This window comes from Periplaneta americana, chromosome 4, assembly GCF_040183065.1.
Source record: "Periplaneta americana isolate PAMFEO1 chromosome 4, P.americana_PAMFEO1_priV1, whole genome shotgun sequence".
In the NCBI taxonomy this organism is placed as follows: Eukaryota; Metazoa; Arthropoda; class Insecta; order Blattodea; family Blattidae; genus Periplaneta; species Periplaneta americana.
In genome coordinates, this window is record NC_091120.1 from 19,467,409 (window position 1) to 19,490,777 (window position 23,369).

Here is a 23,369-nt window from a genome sequence, read left to right on the forward strand (position 1 = left end):
ATGGGTACATACGTCGTGTATAACAGTATAACTGTTACACAGCTACGTCATAGTTTCGTCATTACTTCGTTACGAAAGGTAATAGAATATCTGAGGTTCTCTACTGCATCCGATAGAGCGCTCTAGTGTGGAGTGTTAAATATCGATAGTACAACTGGTTCTAATCGATTACCACACTACATTTTGGTCAAAGAGTATAAGCTACAGCAATATTATTCTAATAATTCTACGATCTTTGGTTTGTTCTTCTGTGGTTACAAGGTAAACATCATCATAAAATGACAGTCGATACGAACAGCTGTTAAAGGGGCGGCCATTTTTTCGCTATATACAACGCTTAAACAAGGGGTTTCGTGTATATAACTACTGCAAAGCAATTCCCATTGTATAGTTACAGACTGTTTATACGTCCATAACTTATTCACGTTTTATTAGTAATGTTTTCTGTCTCAACTCTGCATAAGTCTCGTATAAAAACTATACACGGTTTATTAGTAAGACCTCTATAATATAAGTCTCAAAAGTAAAAGACAAGAGTGAACTAATTTGTAGGAAGTTGCAGTAAGTACCTTTACACAATTTTATTATGGCTTCAATATTCCATGCCAAGCTTAGCTGAAATAAGACACAACTAAAATATAAAATGAATATGTGTCTGACAAAATAGATATTAGGAATCTCTTTTCTGCAAAATGTATATACACATACATACTGTATGTACACACATATCAATAAACTCTCAACATGAAAAATTCTCTCTCCAAGATAAAAAGTAAAAAAAGACTTCAATTACACTTTGTCTGAAATGTTTTAAACACATAGATTGGAAAAGGAAAAGGTTCGAGTTCATTAAATTCAATGAAAACTTGATGAAATCCAATAATTTTATATATATTTCATATTAATCTTCAAGATCTCTTGTAAATCATTATCAACTTGATGAGAAACTCAATCATCAGTTTCTTGTTTGCTCTTCTTCTTCTTTTTCTTCTTCTTTTTGACAGGCTCCTCAGTCTCTTCCACTGTGCTATTAAGTATATCATCCCCTAAGAAAAATAATTTAATTATTAGAATAACAAGCACTATGACACAACTCATATTATATACACAGCCAGATAAGCAGTAATAGTGCAATCACTCTCATTGATAATGAGAATAACTTGCAAAATTAAATGTTAAAGAGTTGAGCTAAATTTTTTCACATTTAATCAAACTCACCATTTTCGACACTCTCATTCAAGACTTCACTAGTTCTCTTCTTATCCTTCTTCTTCTTCTTTTTCTTCTTAGTCGTTTGCATTTCTGCAATAGCCTGAATAAATAAAATATAACAAAATATTAACTTACGCATAGTTCACTGAACACTCTGAAGCCCCAGCCTGAGTTATATTCAGGGCTATTGTATTCTGTGAATGACTCATGCTGAAGCCTAGATCAGGCTGATGAATTTAAAGACTAACAATTTTCTTACAATGCTTCTACTTGGACTTTGAGCGAGCAAATCGTAAAACAGCGAACGCTAAGCTCCGCCCACGACCCCTTTCCTACAAGCTCCCAACACACTCTAGCGGGAAAGATTGGAAATAGGGGTTTAGGATGAGGGTGACATCTAGCCGAGGAAAGTGGAACAAAAAGAGTGAATGCGGCATCTACGAAGCAAAAGAGGAACTTCGTCCTAACACCCTTTCTCTCTCTCTCCAGCCTCTTCTTCTCTGTTCCTTGCTTCATGTGTCTCTCTTTTTTTTTTTCTTCTTATGACTTCGCAGTGGGTAGTATTCGATCCGGGTATCTTCCTACAAAACGCACGCACGCTTTAGACCTCTCGGTTACCGAGGCGAGTTGGTGGTAGAAGGGAAAATGAATCTATTTATGTTCAAGGGAACTGCCGTAACATATTGTAGAAATACGATTGATGCAAGGATTCATAGCGGGAGACAATGATGGAATGGCGCGGGGGACAATGACCTAATAGCGTGGGTAGAAAGTGGCGAGCTTGTGAATTTAGCGTTACGAGGTTACGATGTAAGAGTAATGGAACGGAGAAAAATTCTCTCCGGCGCCGGGATTTGAACCCGGGTTTTCAGCTCTATGTGCTGATGCTTTATCCACTAAGCCACACCAGATACCACCCCGGCGTCGGACAGAATCGTCTCAGATTAAGCTCCAACTCTTGGGTTCCCTCTAGTGGCCGCCTTCTGCACTACGTCATAGATGTCTATGAGCATAGGACCGAAGTCCACACATGTGCTGAGGTGCACTCGTTATGAGTGACTAGTTGGCCGGGATCCGACAGAATAAGCGCCGTCTTAAATCACGAAGTGATTTACGCATATCATATACGAGTGCACCTCAGCACATGTGTGGACTTCAGTCCTACGTTCATAGACATCTATGACGTAGTGCAGAGGGCGGCCACTAGAGGGAACCCAAGAGTTGGAGCTTAATCTGAGACGATTCTGTCCGACGCCAGGGTGGTATCTGGTGTGGCTTAGTGGATAAAGCATCAGCACGTAGAGCTGAGAACCCGGGTTCAAATCCCAGCGCCGGAGAGAATTTTTCTGTTCCATTACTCTTACATCGTATGGTGACGCAGAATATCTGCATGGAAATATCATATGTACTTCGGTACATTAAAATAATATATATTGGTAGAGGTTGACTGCAGGGGTGGCATAAGTGTTAACGCGCGCTTGTAAAGCTTCATTGTGTCCATGTCCAGCTTCGTGTACAGATGGAACGTATTGTGATGAGCCGTACCGAAGACGTGTACTTCTTCCTCAAATTGTGCTGGGAGAATTTGAAGGCGGATACGATGTTATGTTTTATTTAACGACGCTCGCAACTGCAGAGGTTATATCAGCGTCGCCGGATGTGCCGGAATTTTGTCCTGCAGGAGTTCTTTTACATGCCAGTAAATCTACTGACATGAGCCTGTCGCATTTAAGCACACTTAAATACCATCGACCTGGCCTGGGATCGAACCCGCAACCTTGGGCATAGAAGGCCAGCGCGGCGGATACGATAAGGTACTGTGAGGAGCATGGATTACATCAGATGAGACTCTGGTGACTATTGTGTTACTTCGAGGACAGTGCAAAGTTAACAGGTGAGGTTGTTTTATGAAAAATCCACATTACATGTTGTCTAATGCGCCCTGATTTGGTTGTACTGTGTATTAGTACGTGTTAGTTCGAGGAAAAAATGTATTGCGTTGTAAAATATGAAATACATGTGAGGCAATAGGCAGTGATCCACTGAAGTGGGGCAGACAGTAGAGAGAGACAGTAGAGAGAGAGCAGGAAAGCGAGGTGCCGAGCAGCGAGGGTGGGGATGACTTTCCCTACTGGCGTTCACTGTTTCACGATTTATCCCTTTGAGCACTCCAAATATTCCATGAACATTTCTACACTAACGTGATCTGTGTTAACATTTGTAGTTCCTTAATGGAACTCATTGTAGAAAAATCAAACAACTTGTATATCATCTGTTTTTGTTACACAATAGCTATGAGCTATACTTTGTAGTCAATGTAACCCAAAGATTGAATTTTCCACATGAGAATACAGCATAGTTCCATGATGGGCCATTGACTACATCGCTCTGGTGAGATGATAGTGTGCAAGATACTGCTTTCCTCTGTGCTACATCAGTCATTCTGAAAGCATACTGTAGGCTGTGTGTGACTTTTGCAATGGTAAATTTTCGTGACAGGTATGTGTGCATTCAGTTTTGTTTTAAACTCACAAAAACAACGCTGCAGTATGCCTTCACTATATTTTAATATTGTTATTTATATCAATGAAATTGCTATGTAATGGACAGATCAATTAATTTTAATAAAAAAAGATTTTGACACTTATGTTTGTCGATATCAAATTATTATTTACAATTCAAGATAATTGTTATGAAAAACTTTCTGCCGAATTTCCTTAAGGGGTGAGGATGGTATTTTTTAAAACTTTTTTCCTATTTGGTGTATATTATTAATTTTTTTTTGTATGTAGAGAGCTCATAGCTGTAGCAACTCAACCAAATATAAATATTTTGAAAAAAATTATTTGGGGGTCCAGATTTAAAAAAAAAATATACCCAATGCAGGATTTTACTAAAACCAATATACCTAAACCATTTTTAAAGATAGATTCAAACAATTTTTTGCAATGTACTTGCAAAAGCATGCTCTACAATCTGTCTGTAACAGAATTTTGATATTAGTCCCTATGTTTGTAAAATAAACAATTAAAATTTAATAACACTTTTTTTATTTCCTTTTTCGCAAACAAACGGGCATATTTTAAAAATGAAATCTATTAACAAAATTCTGTTACAGAGAAAAGTTTCCTAAAAGTCTAAAGAATGTGTGTTCTAAATTTCATGCATGTATCTTTACTAGTTCAGAAATTATATCCATTTTTATCTGGTAATGTAGCAAAAAAAATGAAGTTACCAGAAACAATGATAAAGGGGTCGTGTGACTTAAAAATCCATAGTGCAGGAAGTTTAAAAATGGCGTCTCAACATCTGATAAGGGCACAAATACCCATAAAATGTTATGCAATGCATTCCACACATATTAAAGAGTATTTTAAAGACTTTTTCTTTTTTGAAAATTTAATTTACCGGAAAAACAATGAAAAGGGACGTGTGATTTAAAAATCCATATAGCAGGTAGTTTACAAATGGCGTCTCAACATCCGCTAAGGGCACAAATACCCACAAAATGATATGCAATTCATTCCACACATATCACAAAGTATTCTAAAGAATTTTTTTTTTTAATTTACTCATTTTTCACCAAAGAACATCATCCTCTCTCCTTAAATAGGACATTGCAAATGGAGTGAGACAGATAGCATACTTAGGCTAGGAGCTCAAACACGTTATTTTTAACAGCCAAAAGACCTTTGTTTTCATATAGCTTCAGATTACAAAGAATCATTCACAATATTACACATAGCTACTTTCAATATAATGACTGGAATATTAAGCTAAGAAATAATATGAACTTACAAACATGTTATGACCCAGAATATCTCTTTGAATTCATTGTACAGAAGTTTTATGTAAATATAAATAAAGATAAATTCTCACCTGAGCTTCTTCGACTGCTTCCTTCATCACTTCAATGTTCTTACGTGGTATTTCTCCAGTTTCATAAAACTTTAACCTATCTTCCACTTGCTGCCGAAGTTTTTCGCCAAAAACGTTAGTTGGCTGCTCTGAAATATGTGAAGCATAATCATTAGACATTACAATAGTTTTATTTTTGTAATATCCACTCAACAATCACTTTAGGATACAATAAATATGGCAAGTCAGCATTATAAATTAAGCAGTTCCATTTTCTAACCCACTTCCGAATTATGGGGGCTCACAAGACATTAGAATATAAAAAAATATGACGAAATACCCATTATTAACATGATTCGTGTATCACATTTTATAAATATCGAATTATCAGTTCGAGACTTAAATGTGACAGGGAGAAGAGGAACATGTATATAACATTTCTATTACCTCAAAGTCATGGAAATAAAAACAGAATTGAATCTCCCTAAATCTAAAGAAAACATTTTAAGCAGAGAAAACCCTCTAACCTTCGAACCAATTAACATTCAACTAGATTTAGAAGAACCAGTTACAAAATCTGAAGCTTCCAAACCTGTACTAAAAGCGCTGGCATTAGAAGCTGTGAACAATAGATACCCACCAGAAGAATGGTTACATATCTACATAGATGGGTCTACTATCGATAACAACTCAGGATCAGGAATTACGTGTGCGTTATTCTCATTTTACCAACCAGCAGGACATCATACAACAAATTTTGATGCGGAAATAATGGCTATTCATATCTCACTCCAACACCTACTATACAGAATAGATAAATTTCAAAATGCTGTCATTCTCTCTGATTCTAAATTAGTATTATATGCAATAAATTCATATAAAATGATGTCAATCCAAATTAAAGAATGTCACAAAATGATCCAACAACTTCAAAAACTACAGAAAAGAATTCAATTGCAATGGATACCTGCACATTGCGGAATTGCTGGAAATGAAACTGCTGACTTTCTTGCCAAAAAAGGATCCAATTTAATTCAGAATACAAATAGAAGCCTACCTTTTACATCCATCAAAAGACTAATTAAAAATAAATATAAAATCAAACAAAAACCAAGCGCTATGTACCAAAGCCAAAGATAAAAAATGGAGCATTTTAATAAAAAAAACCAGAAATTATTCCAGAAATCACACGTAAATCTGCAGTAGCAAAATTCAAACTGCTTACAGAACACGATTACTTGGCCAAACACTTGAATAAAATAGGAATTTACACAAATCCAAATTGCCCTCTATGCAACAAAGAACCTGTGAAGTTCTACCTGATGGATCCACCACAGAGAAATATTGGAGAGCAAGAACGCTAATGGCTTCATTGCCAAAGCCCGGCATTAGATAACAACAACAACAACATTTCTATTACCTTACTTTCTTCATTATTTAAAATTATATAAAAACATTTCGGCTGCAAAACGGTATTTGTCGAATACAGGGAGGAGAGCCATTAATCCTTCCCATTGAAGGCTTTAAGGAACCAACCTGGACAAATACCCAATGTCCCATCCCTACCTTCCCGTGGTGCAGCTGTTAGTAAGCATAATTTACAAGCTGAACTAAAGGGAGGGGCTACTCATCCATTAGCACTGGTCAGCTTGATGAGTTATTGGCCGAATTTGGTATAATTTTTCTCTATTCAATAACTAATTCTCTATTTACTCTTTCCTATCCAGTCCTCTGACTGAACTCTTACTTTCTTCGACCTCGACAGTATTAGAGCATTCGAGGCCTAGGGGTTCATTTCCCTTTCCTTCCTACCCTTCCTACTTTCCTGTTTCTAGTGCTGACCTGCTATGGCACTAAAATCGTCCTCCAGTGGCATAAGGAGGGAAAGTTGGTGATCAACAAGATCTCGCAACTAGGTCCAGTGAACCCGTCGACCAACAGCAGGTGTGGTCCTCCAGACAATCTGGGGGTTGTGTGGGAATGAAGTAGCCCCCAAAACGTTAAAATATGGTGTTCACTTAAATCGGCTACAACTTGCCATTTTCACTCCAATATGAAATGAGTACCATTAAGGTAAAATAATCCAGAGGTAAAATAGTCCCCCAATCAGATCTCCGGATGGGGACTACTTTAATGGTACAGAATCAACTAAACATCTTACAATGGAGTGCTGGCGGCATAACACTGTCCATTGTGCAACTCAAATCAAGAAATGGATTCAGAACATCTCAAAATCTGTGTGTCAGTGGCTAACCATGACAGTATCTTTGAAAAATATTGGAGTGCAAGAGGTCAAATGACTTTATTGTCAAATGCCTGGCATTAGAAAACAACAACATAAAAACATTTCACACAATAACTCCGAAATATCTCAGGTAATTCCAACGAGCTAAATCTTACCTGAAAAACAATCAATCCTCGAGGCAATGGAACACTTATTTGCCAAGTATCTTGAAATACGCCCTTTATTCTTTACTCCCGCCCGTCCAATAAATGTTGAATGGAACAATAAACCATATTTCGGTGTGTTGCTACGTGTCTTCAGAGCTCTGTAACAGAATAAAACAAATTAACTGTTGTCAATATTATTAGTTCCTTCAGTAAAATTCGTTAATTCGAAGTGCTTGGGACAGAAAATCTGGACTTCCAATTATATACAGTAAAACCTCATTTTAACGTTCCCCATTTTTTAAGCATTAATCTGGTGAGTTAAATTACCATGAGAATAATGCAATTAATTCCTGCCTTTAAGGAAACCCGATTTAAGGAAAATCCTGCTTTTAAGGAATACTTTTCAAGTGGATTTTGTGATAATGAAGCCCAAAATATTGATTCATTTTTCAATAATCAATAGTACTGGTATATTCTATAGTGCATCTCAGTTGATAGTAATGTGGCATCATTATTATTTATCGATCTTTATGGTCTTGCTTTGCTTGTTTTATTTTCTCAAGTTATGTGGATCCTGTTTCCAGTCTTATTTTGTTAATTTATGCTGTTTATGCATCGTTATAATGGCAACTAAATTAAAGAAATTAATTATAGGGTAGAAAATGAATATAATAAGGGATCATTAAAGATTTTATTAATTTGTCCAACAGAATAATATCTGTAATATTGACAATTAATATTTGAGGAGAAAAATTCGCTCCGGCGCCAGGGATCGAACCCGGGTCCTTGGTTCTACGTACCAAGCGCTCTGACCACTGAGCTACGCCGAATTCAATCCACAGCACTGGATCGAACTTTCCCCCTTCAGTGTTTCCCTTTGTGGCCTGACTCCAAGTTAGGCATATATGTTGACATTTTATGTCCAAGTCAACTGCCATTATACAAGGGGCGCACTCAACTGAGTGATTTGTTTGGCTAGGATTCCGCAGTTAAGTGCTCAAATATTAATTATCAATATTACAGATATTATTCTGTTGGACAAATTAATAAAATCTTTAATGATCTCATAGCTAGCAGTGCATATTTCTGTACAGATTACTGTGCACTTAACTGCAGAATCCCGGCCAAACAAGTCACTCAACTGAGTGCACCCCTTGTATAATGGCAGTTGACTTGGACATAAAACCAACATATAAGCCTAACTTGGAGTCAGGCCACAAAGGGAAACATTGAAGGGGGAAGGTTCGATCCGGTGTTGTCGATTGGATTCGGCGTAGCTCAGTGGTCAGAGCACTTGGTACGTAGAACCAAGGACCCGGGTTCGATTCCTGGCACTGGAGCGAATTTTTCTCCTCAAATATTAATTAATAATAAGGGATGTCGAGGCTAATCCTCAAATAACACTATCGCACAAACAAGCAGCTGATGTAACCTGTACAATTACAAACTCTCTCTGTTTTCCTGTACTTCCCTAATGGGATAAAATAATAATAATAATAATAATAATAATAATAATAACAATAATAATAATAATAACAACAACAACATTATTACCGGAAAAGGGCTTTTTCAGCACCCAAAATCTGGACTGTAGAAGCAGGATACTTTGCCAAGTTGGTGAGTGAGCCGGCATGAGCTATAAGTCGGGCCCCCACTTGCTCCCCAATAAGAGTTGCCAAATTAGGTGCCACACCAGCCATCTTGCTCTTGAGGTAATTGGCCAGCTGACTCCTGTAGTCAGCCAGAGCAACGACACGTGTTGCAAACATCTCAATATTCAGCAGATCAATGGGTGAAATATCCATACCTAAAAGAAATTAAATTACAAACGTGCTGCAGATATTCAAGAGGGTTGGTGACTTTTAGTAGTTTTAAGGGAAATGCATTTTTAGGTTCTGCAGATCACTGGGGCATATTTCAACATGCTAATTCATTACAAACTTAAATCACAAATATATTACACTGAAACCTGTTCAAATCAGAACCTGAATAATTCGGAATCCTATTTCGGAACAATTTATTGGACCCGGCGAAATTCATATGTAATATGTGTAATTTTTCCTGAACAAAACAGAAACTGTTCAATGCGGAAACGGAAACTGTCTGCTGTTCAAAACGGAAATAATATGTTAAGACACACTATTTTAATGTAAGCTATATTTTGAAACAGTGTGTAATTTCAAACAATGTCACCAAGATAAAAACTAAGTTTTTTTTTTTTTGCAAATTTTAGAGGGTGCGTGGGTGTGTTGCCCTGACGGTCATAAATTTTATTACCCTCTTGACTGGGCAAAGGAAACAGAAAACAACTGGTTATGTAGAAATAAATTAACTATTGTGGGAGTGGGTTCTTCATGCCCTTTCAAGGACCATGCTTATTTCTGGACCTATTCTGCAAAGCAATTGAACTGGCAAATAAATTAGATGAGCCAAAATTCAAGACTTCTAATGGATGTCTCCTAGTCCAATTAAATAATGTGCTGGATATATAGTATAGTGTTGGATATTAAATTTAATGTGATTTATAAGCTTTAGTAGCATATAATGAGTGAGTTACGGCAACATTTATACAGAAAATGAGATTTTAATCAAGATGATTCAGTAATGGAATAAGCGACAGAATGCTGATTTAATCACAGTAGTGTTAAACGGAATATTTTCTACTTCTTGCAGTTTGCGGCATGCAATTTTGTTTTTCATTTATACAAATGATAAAATATTCCATTTTAACTTCACACCTGAATAATACGGAAACCTGTCCACAACGGAAAAAAAATTGGGACCATGTCACTTCCGTCTTGAACAGGTTTTACTGTATAACACGGAAATTAATAACATGTAACTAAACTCTGTCTACTGACAGAAAATGCATGACAGCTGTCAACATAATGGGATAGAAGCACAAAGTGGAACAGTTGCTGTGGAAACTTAGAGAGACGCTGCTAAACATTACTAAATCACACCATGAATTTTATCGTAGTTTCATCCTTCAGCTTCTACATTTTTTCAAACTACCCTCTTTCTTGCTTGGTCATGAAATTTGATCATTTCCGATTTCTTCATCCATATCCATGATAATGAGGTCGCTCAAACTCTTGAGGACAGAGATGAACAATACCACATAAGCAACTGATTAACAACATGTTTAGCATTCTATGCAATTGAAAAGTTTAAAAGGCATTTCTTCTTGCAACCTAAAAACTGCAGGTGGAAAATTGTTCGACTATCCTGCAATACATTTGCAGAATATAAAGTTTCGTCCCTCAAAGCTAACTATTGTGACATATGTACAGTCTTAGAAAAAAAGTTTTGCTGGACAGATACTTTATAAGTCCCAGAAAGGAGGCAGTGCGCATGATCAGAGGACGAGCAACCTGGTTCACAAGAGAACGACTAGTTGACGTCATAAAATTAGTTTTGTTTCGTTGTATGTCTGATCATGCGCACTGCCTCCTTTCTGAAACTTATCTGTGTGAGAAAACTTTTTTCTAAGACTATACATAGCTAAGTACCTGACGAAGTTATGTATGAACTAATAAATTAATTATCGTAAAGTTTGACACTGCAGTAGAATCCCGATTTTAGGCATATAGAAATGTTCCTCTTTACCACTTCAATCACCCCTGAACTGTTGTAAACAATCTTTTGATACACACTGTAGAATCGACAATGACTACTGCTTCAGTTGTTCAAAAACAGTAAGCCTGAGTGATTAAACTTAGTGTAAAAGTTAATACAACGTACTAGATATTTAGAATGTTAGGAGAGATACATACCCATGGAAGATTTCGAAGAATCAAGAATAGCCTGTGCCTTTCCACTGTCCATTACAATTTCCTCCAGTTCCTCCAGCTTATCTTCATTCAGCTCCTTGCGATTCTTTATGAAACGGGCCACTTTGGCATAAAGATAGTTTTCTGGCACAATTTTCACCAGCTCCGGAAAGTGATATGAATACCATTCTCTACATATAAAGAAAAGAATTAAAACAGAAAATCAATATCCCGAATTTAAAAGAAAACTTACAAATTAAACCATATCCTTTAACTCTATTAAATATAGAATATAATCTAAATTTAACAGAAGAAATACTGAAATCAGAAGTAAGCACTGAAATAATGAAACAATTGTCTTTAGAGACAATTAATATTAGGTACCCTCCACAAAACTGGCTTCATTTATACACTGACGGATCCTTGATCTCCAGAGAACAAGGTGCCAGTATAGGTGTTACGTGCTGTCTCTTCTCACTTTATAGATCTCTTGGATATGGAACAACAAGTTTTGATGGAGAAATCGTTGCAATAAGTGAAAGTCTCAGGACAATAACATCAATAAATTTAAGAATGCAGTTATATTGTCAGACTCCAAAGCAGTTATTCTATCAATAGTCTCTAAACACACACCTTCATCTCAAACAGCAGAAATAACTAAAATGCTCTCTCAATTAATATCACTCAATAAAAGAATTGTATTCCTATGGATACCATTCCATTGTGGAATCCTGGGAAACGAGAATGCGGATGCTTTAGCAAAGAAGGGCAGCACTGCTACTTACAGACCTGTTACTAAATCTACGTATTACTCTGTGAAGAGATTTATTAAATCTACATACTTAGACTTCAACAAACAAAATTTGATAACACAATCTCAAGGGAAAAAATGGAATTCTCTGCATCATAATCCACAGTTAATTCCCGATTTACCACGAAAATCGTCTGTAGCTGCATTTAGATTGGCAACAGGCCATGATTGTTTGGCCAAACACCTGCACAGAATTGGAATATATCAGTCCCCTAACTGCCCATTGTGCAACTCAAACCAAGAAATGGATTCGGAACACCTCAAAATCTGTGCTTCAGTGGCTGACCATGATAATATCTTTGAAAAATATTGGAGTGCAAGAGGTCAAATGACTTTATTGTCAAACGCCTGGCATTAGAAAACAACAACATATAAAGAAAAAAATTAATCAAGCAATCCAATTATAACATAACATTAACTTAGCAATGAAGCATATTGCTAAAGTCTAGAATGTGGTTACCAAAAACCTCAATATGTGGACTGTATATGAACATAAAAATATTACAATCTCTTATTAGTGTATTTCATGATTTGCATGAGCCTACTTTATAATATAAGCATTTTTACATAAAGTTCATTAAAAAAAAAAAGAAAGAGCATATTAACAATTAAGATTCTTATGATTATAATTTGCTAATCAAGTACGAAACATAATTTTCTTCCATTAACTGCTTTGCTTAACAAGTTATTCATTTATTTACCTTATGCGCATGGAGAAGGTGTTGATGTCTTTGTCCAGCTGGTCGAGAAGAGCAATGCTTTGAATTATCATGTTATCTGCACGATGCACATTGAATTTAACCTTCGCTCTGGAATAACTGTGACCCAGTCCAAGTTGTGCCGTGCCTGAAGACTTATCAGTAAAACCCTTCACCAGCTTGTGGAAATGGTACCTGATACCTGAATGCAAATTGTGAGAGAAAAAATAAATTAATATAGTATTCATCTCTGTACCTGTGTGCAATGTATGTTCATTTTATCACAGCTAATTCACGGAAGCAAAAATTTATAAAGGATCTAAACTATGAAAGTTTTCAAGTCATATAAAAGATATTTTAGTAATTTTAGAGGAGTAGCAGGAACAGGGATTTTTGATTGGTTGCCTCCAATGTTCACGCATGGAACAGAGTCTATGTCATGAACACAAATGGATAGAAATTATCAACTGAAATCAATTCAATTCACAGATCAAGTTAGACAAATCAAAACTATCTCATGGATTATATTCCACTTGTGAATAAGTCCAATTTATACAGTATCTGTTAGGAGATCTAAGCATGCACAGCAACTTAATCTTGCTGACTGGTTTGCAAAGCCATTTTAAAACTTTTCTCACTAGGCCTATCTGAAAACAATTATTATTGTGAGTAACGTAATTTTATTGTTTTAAAAAATTCCAAGAGAAAAATGTAACCTCAATTTGCCTTTTATTCAAAGTTTAGTGTAGAGGTTTTCAAACTACAGAGGTCATAATATCACTTGAAGAATGTAGTGACTTTCCAAGTAAGAAATTTTCAAGAATAATTTAAACACATTTTTAATCCAAACAGAATTTTCCTATGACGTTTCGTTTTAAGGTATGATAATGCTGCTTGTTTTGCTTTAAATTTTAATTATACAACAAGTTTGATTTAAAGAATACATCCTGTAGCACCACCGTAGATGCACACTTGTCTCTATGAATCTTGGAGTGTGTATTTGCAGCACTTCTTGTTTTTCAACCACTATTTTATATAATTCTGGATTCCAGTGCTGCAGAGGTGGACAATTTTTGTTTATGAACATCAAACAAAATACATTAGGAAGAGCAAGAGAAGTTCTAAGATCTGTACAGATCTCCACGTACAAAACTTAGGCACCCATATGTCGTATGGCTCCATAGAGACAAAATTTTCTTTTCCCCATACGATTAATTAAAAAAAATTGTATGTTCCCATAGGATGTACGGCCCTGTATGGCCTCCATGAGAGCACTGGTTCAACTGTATATGCAAAATAAATTAATACAACAAAAGAGACGGGAAGATCCAGAGGAAGATAATCAGAACATTCTTTATGACAAAATAGACCTCAATGATCTTATATCTTGTTGCTAATGGAGACATTTACCCCGTCATTAAAGACTTGTAACTTGAACCTAACCTCATTAGTTAAAATAATAATAAACAACTGACCTCTAACGATTTCAGGTACAACACCAACATGTTGGCAGACAATTCCGGTTGCTTCATTTATACTTGCACCAAGTTTTGGATCGCTTACACCAAGGATTGCCTTGTCCTTCTTCTTAGGTTTTGGAAAGTGCGTCTCTAGAAAGAGTTGTAAGTCCTCAGGCAAGACACCTAAAAATAAGAACATTAAAAAATTGCAATCTGTTATTACAATTGAACAATAATACAATTCGAACATATAAATTCAAATAATTGATTAAATGGCGATCTTACTCGTGTTAATTGTGTAAGCATTTGCGGCTTACAGCTGTTTCGGTGCTTCTTCACACCATCCTCAGAGCCTACTAGATCTCGGCATCATCTCGAACTTCGCTGCCTGTTGTGTGGGTGCGTTTGATTGTTGAAAAGTGTTGAAATGTGGTGTCAAATAGTGTGTGTTCTGAAATTGATCTGTGTGTTGAGAATTTGATCAGGGTGTGTTTTAGTGTGTCTGTATATTTCATATTGTTCTAGTGTGTTGAGTTTTTGGGTTGTATGTATAGGATTTCCATGTCTGTATTTATGTTATTGTATGTGCGGTTAGCATTAGTTATGTGTTTGGCATATGTAGATGTATTGTGCCCTCTGGTTATTGCTTTAATGTGTTCTTTGTATCGAGTTTGGAATGATCTGCCTGTATGTCCAATGTAGAAACTGTCGCAACTATTGCTTACACAATTAACACGAGTAAGATCGCCATTTAATCAATTATTTATATTCAAGTGTTAAAAGTAGTGTACAAAAGATTCAACATGGAATATAAATTCACTTTAATAAACCACGAGGCAATAGCTACGATATAATTATATTAATTGCTTATCATTTTAACTGTGTATTGTTAATATTGTATATACCACTGCCACCGGGTGCTTGCCCACTTGCAGTGTAAATAAATACATACATACAAAATAAAACACCAGCCTGAGTTGAACACAGTAGCCTACAATGTAATAGACAAGTGAATAGCAGCCACATAGGCCTATTTATCAATGCTTTCGACTGTGAAGGTTGTGCAGTGTCAAAATGCAATATGGGCAATGTCTGATTGACGAATATTGTACGGAGCCCTCCATCGGGGCCAGGGTTCTTTTATAAGGCGTAAATCTATTACATGGTACTCCCATTCCAGAGGAAGCCATGCTACGGATTTTTATAGTCTTTAACCTTGCAAGTCCTGAGACATTTGTTGTTTTATTTTTAAAGTTCATTATAATTCTACACTTAAAAAAAAATCACCGACATAAAGAAAAATGCTGAAAAAATTCTGTAGGTTGCAGTTAAGGTAAGTGTTCACTACATCGTATCGCACTCAATCATTGGACGAATCGCACGTATCAGAAAAAGACTATCTTTGCTGTAATTGCTATGTAACCGCGTTCACTACATCGTATCGCACTCACTCATTGGACGAATCGCACGTATCAGAAAAAGACCATATTTGCTGTAATTGCTATGTAACCGCGTTCACTACATCGTATCGCACTCACTCATTGGACGAATCGCACGTATCAGAAAAAGACTATCTTTGCTGTAATTGCTATGTAACCGCGTTCACTACATCATATCGCACTCACTCATTGGACGAATCGCACGTATCAGAAAAAAACTATCTTTGCTGTAATTGCTATGTAACCGCGTTCACTACATCGTATCGCACGCATCGCCTATCGGCAAATCCATCCATGTTTCTCGGATGAGCAACTTTTCCGATGTGTGTGTCCATGGCCTTATTTAATAAATCAATTTTAATTGCTCACCTGTTACTATTATGTTGTGCCATGTTCAGTGTCGCGCCAAAATGGCAGACGGAAAACTTATTTCGCTTGTAGAAATTTGAAAAGAATTATATAATTTGAGGCATTCCCATTACAGTAATCAAGTCATTTCTTACATATATATTATGTAACCAATATTTCTTTCGTTTCTTCCTCTTCAATTAAGACGCATGAAGCAATTACAAATTCTTATTCACTAACAGTCATAATTAATAGACCTAACCTCTGTTTTCAGCAATGTCAATATCGTACGACGTCATGTTTTAAACAGCTGATAGGGAAATCCGATGAGGCGATGAGGTGGAGCCGTTACAGTGAACGCACTGCACTTGAAATATCTGTTGCGTGCGATTCGTATGAGGAGTGCGATAAAATCTACCGAATGTTTACCTTTAGGGCACAAATGCAGGTAGGCTATATTATACTATACTTTGGGTCTCTGCAAATACATCTTAATATCATAATCATGTGTAAAGTACGGTATGGTATGGTCAAAGGAACCCCATGTGCCAGGTAACTTTGGCCCACAGCTTTAAACTAAGTTTTATCACATGTGCTATTATCAGTGATTATTATGATTGTTGAAATGCTTTTAGGAAATGTTCTCGCACTCACATATGAAATTTGGAGCTTTATCTCCGAAAATTTTACAAGAAACCAGCAAAAGAACATTTAAAAATGTATTTCAGTGGGTCAAAGTTAACCCTGGTTTACAGTATTTCTGGAAAAAGAACCAAGGAAGAGACTAGTGAAGTGCTCTGTGTTGAATGTGGCATTGTATGAAGCAGAAACATGGACATTACGACGAAGTGAAGAGAAACGACTAGAAACATTTCAAATGCGTATACGGAGAAGGATGAAGCGTGTGAAATGAACAGACAAAATGAGAAATGAAGCTGTGTTGGAAAGAGTGAAGCAAGAATGATGCTGAAACTGATCAGGAAAAGGAAAAGAAATTGGTTGGGTCACTGGCTGAGAAGAAACTGTCCACTGAAGGATGCACTGGAAGGAATGGTGAATGGGAGAAGAGTTCGAAGCAGAAGAAGATATCAGATGATAAACGATATTAAGATATATATGGATCATATGCGGAGACTAAGAGGAAGGCGGAAAATTGGAATGATTGGAGAATGCTGGGTTTGCTGTGAAAGACCTGCCATTTGGAAGAACATTATGTAGGCGTATGTATGTATGTATGTATGTATGTATGTAACACTTCAAAATGAACGTGAATACCGGGGAAAAAATGTTTTACGATGTAACTTATTATGAGTGAAGCTAACCTAAGCCAAATTTACGCGAATACCGAAATAAATATTTCTTACGACATAACAATAATTATGAGCGAAGCTAATCTAATCCATGTTGGAAGTTTCAGAGTCGCGTGCTATAGAAAACTTAATTTTAACGTTATTGGTACCGTAAACTGGGGATACTTGAACCACCTCAGAAAGTTTCATTAACTCCTACAAAAAACGTATACCTTGAGAAACTTTCATTGCTCTCCTATATGTTGAATCTTGCGACATACAAACCATAGGCAAGCAGCTTTATTGCATTGTCACTATTGTTATGTATTTATTTATTGTTTTATTAGTGGCTCAAGTTACCCAGTAAATGGGTATAGTTGAGCCACCCATTTAAAAATGATATGTGGTGCAAGTTAAACTTCATATGAGGTTACTTGAGTTAATAAAACCTTAAATGATAACATTTTATAGATTTGGGTACAGTATATATGTAGTTTATTATCTTTAGCTATATTCTATAATTCACTGAGATAATATGCACACATAATTTTCTTTTCTTTAATTCCAAAATTTGAATTAAAAAATTACAAAAATCACAGAAACGAAAACATCAAAACACCTGATTTGGCTCAAATATCCCCGATGTCTCAAGAACCCCACCTTACCCGGTATACATTTTAGTTATTACCTTCAGAGATGCTGTTCATGTTCTCTAGTGCACTAATTGCTGTCTTAAATGGCGAAAATCCAACAAGTTTTACAACTCCATTGAACCGGCTCAAGTCAGTGACAGAAGCTTCAACTTGTGGCAGCAACATTCCTGTTTCCTCGAACTCATTAACTTTGAACAGGGCATAGCCTGCTGCATGTTCGAACAGTACGAAGAGTTCAGACTAAAATGTAAGAAAACAAAACAATAATCTCGTGCAGACAATATATTTTTTGTATCAGGAGAGGCATGAAATGTTAATAAACAATAAGAAATTTCAAGATCTACAATATAATCATTTAAAACGAAGGCAAACTCTGTGTTAAGATATCACGTTAGCCAAGAAAACATAACCTCTTACTTGGAAACTACGCCTGAACATAAACTGAAGACACTGATGCTAAAAAAATAATAATACTAATGACTTAAATGTAAAATACTTATGTAAGAACTCTATTTACCATTTTAACACCACTTTTCAAACTCTAAATAGCGGAAAAACACGTATACATATTACAACATCCGCATGTTTCTTCTCATACGCCTAAACACGTCCATGCGTCCCCACTCCCCTCCCTAGCAAACATATCATTGCCAACATTATGTAAATGTTGGCAATGTCGGTATAATCTCTGGTTTATATTATGAGCTAGGGTGATGCCCCTGGGGTGATGCACTTTATCTGGTGATTTGAATACTTCAACAGTTGACGGCCATGGAGGTTTCTGCAATTAAAACCAAATGGGCGGGAATATGTTTTGAATAGTGTGCTTATGCTACTGTAAATATTGTAAAAATATCTACTAAAATATAAGCAGTTACTTAGAATGCAAGGTGACATGACTTCATTCGAAGAAAACTTTTTGCATCATTACCAACGTCGAAAGTTTCAGGAACATGATTGTGATCCGTTCATTACATCGTCTGTTAGAAGGAAATGTTTGTCACAATTGTATTTAGCTTCTGTTACTTTGTAAGTATGAGGCATTTTCATTTATAGTAAAGGAACTTGGATATTTAAGTATTCCACATACAAGTTTATGGTCTGGTAAGACAGGCAGTTGCGATGATTTCGGAAGTGAAATTAAAATTATGGTTTATTTAACGACGCTCGCAATTGCAGAGGTTATATCAGCGTCGTCGGTGTGCCGCAATTTTGTCCCGCAGGAGTTTTCTTACATGCCAGTAAATCTAATGACATGAGCCTGTCGCATTTAAACACACTTAAATGTCATAGACCTGGGCCGGGATCGAACCCGCAACCTCGAGCATAGAAGGTCAGCGATATACCGACTACGCTACCCAGACCAATCTTTCGGAAGTGAAAATCGTTGAATTTATAAATGGATTTTTTTAGAGTTCTAGTTTATCGTAGCTTATATGCAAAGCATAACAAAAGCCTAAATTAACCAAACCTATCATAGATTCGTATATGCAATGTATATAAGCGGAGTACAAGGGAACTGCCTCAACGTTATTTTAGCCTTCTCTTTGTCAGAACTTTCAGAATGGCCCCGAGATTCACTCTGTCTTCTATCAAACTGAGTATGGGCCTCTTCTGGGGGGTAAACGCTATCGACTATTGGGTCACGATGCGAAAAACACAACCTCATTCTATTGCCAAAACTTACATGCTCCAAGTGTCTTTACCTTTATACCTATTTTTAACACAATTTTTTCAAAGTATTTTATAGTTTCTGATTTCAGAACAAGTAGTTAGGTATATCTAGAGGCAGGGGCGGACGCAGGATTTTTTTTCGGGGAGGGATTTGAGGAGATAGTAAAAATGGAGTAATGAGAAATAAGTTTATATACTCACAATTTGTTTCCAAGTCACAAACATTTACAAGTTGGCCTGAGTAGTCGGTATAGCCTTCTGTGCTCGAAGTTGCGGGCTCTACCCCAACCCAGCTCGATGGCATTTAAGTGTGTTTAAATGCGACAGGCCTCATATCAATCGATTTACTGGCATGTAAAAGAAGTCCTGAGGGAAAAATTCCGGCACACCAGCGACACTGATATAACCTCGACAATTGCTAGCGTTGTAAAATAAACCATATATTTTAATTTTAACATTTACAATGACTGCAATACAAAAACAATGACAGAATGACATTTACAGAAGAAGGCGACGAGGCTTTTTAGACATTTCATCCAGTACTTCATGAGCTTTTACTTCTACATTTATATATATATATATATATATATATATATATATATATATATATATATATAGACACACACACACACATCAAGGCCAGTCCATTTAATGTCTGCTCCCAGCATGCTCCTCAAGTAAGTCTTCAAATACCGCAATGTTGAGAACGACCGTTCTGGTGTTGTTGTAGTTACAGGCAACGTGCAGAAAAGTTCAGCACCTTGCGAGTGCGGGAAAAATAATTTCATTGCACCTGTTCAAAGATGATATAAAATCAGAGGTATTAGGTGAAGATTTTTCTGATCAAGGAAATTTCTTCTCCACATCTTCAATTCATTGAAGAAAGACTCCGGTGATGCATCAACATCATTGGGCCACTGATTTACTACAGCCTCAACAGCAGTTTCTAAATCTTCATTTGATGCTCGCACTATGTTTTTAGGCAGAAAAGTTTGTATGGACTTTAGTATTCCCTTATGATTTAAAAACCTGTCCTTGAGCTGACTAATGAAATAGTCTGAGAAGAGAAGGAAAATTAAAAGCCTAAAATACTCTTCATGACTCTCTGTCTTGAAGTAAGAACGCTGTGTTTGTCTTCCTGCAGTTCTTGGAATTTAACATTTCAGCAAAGAGAAGTTACGTGGAAAACTCTAATTCCTATGCACATAAAAGGTAAAGGTATCCCCGTAATATGCCATGAAGGCACTTGGGGGGCATGGAGGTAGAGCCCCATGTTTTCCGTGACCTCGGCACTAGAATGAGGTGGTGTGGTCGGCACCATGCTCTGACCGCCTTTTACCCCCGGGAAAGACCCGGTACTCAATTTTATAGAAGGCTGAGTAAACCTAGGGGCCGTTCTGAAAGTTTGGCAACGAGAAAAAATCCTGTCACCACCTGGGATCGAACCCCGGACCTTCCAGTCCGTAGCCAGCTGCTCTACCAACTGAGCTACCCATGCACATTCACGAATTAAAATTAATATTATTTTTGTTTCTTGTTTCGCATTTTTCTCAAAATTTCGGGAGGGGATATATCCTCTTAATCCTCCCCCTTGCATCTGCCCCTGTCTAGAGGTGTTATTGTTGTGTGGTCCTAAAATTATTGTGAATTGTTTTCAAAGTTTATGCATCTATAACCCTTGCTATTTCACTACAAAATGTAACATAAAATGAATGGTACAGAAGATGTTTTTTATTTATTGGTTTATTTTACTACGTTTTATCAACTACGATTATCTAACGTCTGAATGAAGTAAAGATGATAATGCCAGCGAAATGAGTCCAGCCCCGAAAGTTACCCAGCATTTACTGTTACTGGGTTGAGGAAAAACCCCGGAAAAAACCTTAATCAGGTAACTTGATTTGAACCCGTTTCACTGTCAGACTTGTTGAGCATTACTCCACAGTGGTGGACTCAAAAGATGTTAATGAATGGCGATTGTCTCTTTTAATGTGTTTTAATTGGAACATGCATAATGCTACTAGCATAGTTCAGGTGGTAGGTGTGTTTGCTTGGTGATCTGGAGCTGCGCTTGGACTTGGGTTCAATTTCCACTTGAAATGATAATAATACCTTGTTGGGTTTTTTCTAAGGTTCTCCCCAACTGTACGACAAATGCCAGATAATCACATGACGAATCTTCTGCCTTATCTCGCCAAATACCACTCTATATCACAAATTCCATCTACTCTAATAACTGAGTAGTCGATATGTCGTGGTTAAATCATCATCATCATCCATAGCGCTACAGCCCGGATTGGGCCTCGGCTTCCTTAAGAATTCTTCTCCATCGGTCTCGATCTTTAGCCACTGTCCACCAGTTCTTCACTCCAAGCCTCTTAATGTCATCTATAACACAGTCCATCCATCGTAGCTTTGGCCTTCCAACTCTTTTTCCTCCAGCAATCCCATATTCCATTACCTTCCTAGGTATTTCACATTCATCCATTCTCTTAACATGCCCTGCCCATCTCAGACGAGCAATCTTAATGGATGTTATTATATCGGGAGACTCATAAAGCTGGTATAATTCGTTGTTATATCTTATTCTCCAAGTTTCACCATCCCTTACAGGTCCAAAAATCCTTCGCAATATCTTCCTTTTGAATGCGGCCAATCTAAATTTATCCCTTTCGCTAAGAGGCCACGTCTCTGATGCATAGGTCAACACTGGTTTTATTAGGGTCTTATATAGTCTACATTTTGTGCCACGAGATAGCAATCTTGATTTAACTTGTTTTTGCAGCCCATAATAACACCTATTGGCGCTTTGTATTCTTCTACTTACTTCCTCTGAGATATCATTGTTACTATTAACTAGTGATCCAAGATATACAAAGCTCTGGACTGTCTCAAATTTGGCATCATCAATCTCAATGTACTTAGAAGTTTTATTATTATTTTTGTTATTGACTACCATGTATTTTGTTTTGTCTCCATTAATTTTTAATCCCATATTTCCAGCTGCATCTTTTAGATTTCTGAAGGTTTTCATTAGATCTCTTTCTGACCTCGGTATTATGTCAATATCATCCGCAAAGGCTAATATTTGTACAGACTTATAAAAGATGGTACCTCTTGTTTGTATTTTTGCTTCCCGCACTATCTTTTCTAATGATATATTAAACAATTGGCATGCAAGAGAATCACCTTGTCTGAGTCCATCCTTGGTAGTAAACTTATCAGAGAGGTCCGTTTGTATTTTCACACAACATTGACTATTTTCCATGGTGGCCTTCACTAATCTTATGAGCTTATGAGGAAATCCAAGTTCTTCCATGGCAGTCGTGGTTAAATAATCAACTGAAAAGACATGCATGGGTGTAATATTATGTTGAGCTGATGGACAAATGTGACGACCGAGCAGGACCCAGTCAGGAATCTGCTGAGCCAAGTGGAAGTGTAGACCGAGTAGGAAATCGCAGTAACATATGGTCTAGCCTACGTGAGTCAGTGAGAAGAAGAAGACAAGGAGCAGAATCAGGTGTGCTTTACGGGAGATCAAGAGAAGGTGCTGTAAGTGTTCAGAGAAGACGTCAGGATGCGAAAAGTATGTTGGGTGAAGAGATAGTGATTTCGTCACCACAAGGCAGTATTTTATCGTCAACGGGTACATTTAAGGGCCAAAAAAGTTATAATCTTAGAAGTTGGTGCATGAGCGGTAAGAAATAAATAAAAGGTCTGAATGAAATTACAACAGGAAGTTTGGTGATTTAATGTCGTA

The 23,369-nt window shown here is 36.7% G+C and overlaps 2 protein-coding genes across 3 annotated transcripts in view; one reads left to right on the forward strand and one right to left on the reverse strand.

The window, feature by feature from the left end:
* Positions 1-870: 870 nt before the first annotated feature.
* Nop56 (Nop56 ribonucleoprotein) lies at positions 871-18,587 on the reverse strand. Its single transcript, XM_069822909.1, has 10 exons — positions 18,450-18,587; positions 17,968-18,172; positions 14,219-14,386; positions 12,747-12,945; positions 11,238-11,425; positions 9,016-9,268; positions 7,471-7,619; positions 5,092-5,219; positions 1,219-1,312; positions 871-1,046 (listed from the first exon to the last, which is right to left on the reverse strand). Exons 1-10 carry the CDS (start codon positions 18,450-18,452, stop codon positions 949-951), a joined length of 1,485 nt encoding a protein of 494 aa, XP_069679010.1. The 5' UTR covers positions 18,453-18,587; the 3' UTR covers positions 871-948.
* Positions 18,588-18,718: 131 nt separating this feature from the next.
* The window catches only part of LOC138697565 (fidgetin-like protein 1), a 29,049-nt gene continuing 24,398 nt past the window's right edge, over positions 18,719-23,369 (forward strand). Inside the window, exon 1 of one of the 2 annotated variants that reach the window (XM_069822910.1) lies at positions 18,719-18,961. In XM_069822910.1, coding sequence (XP_069679011.1) covers positions 18,816-18,961 — 146 coding nt within the window. In that variant the 5' untranslated portion in view covers positions 18,719-18,815. Of the gene's footprint in view, positions 18,962-23,128; positions 23,196-23,369 lie in introns of those variants that run through there. The other variant, XM_069822911.1, reaches the window with a different exon arrangement.

What these genes read in the sequence shown, in the direction of transcription:
- Nop56 (XM_069822909.1), bottom strand. An exon ending in GCTGAAAAAGCCCTTTTCCG is followed by an intron (nt 7,620 to 9,015) that starts GTAATAATGTTG and finishes ATTCTGTTACAG; the next exon opens with AGCTCTGAAGACACGTAGCA. An exon ending in AAGCAGTCGAAGAAGCTCAG is followed by an intron (nt 1,313 to 5,091) that starts GTGAGAATTTAT and finishes TTATTTATTCAG; the next exon opens with GCTATTGCAGAAATGCAAAC.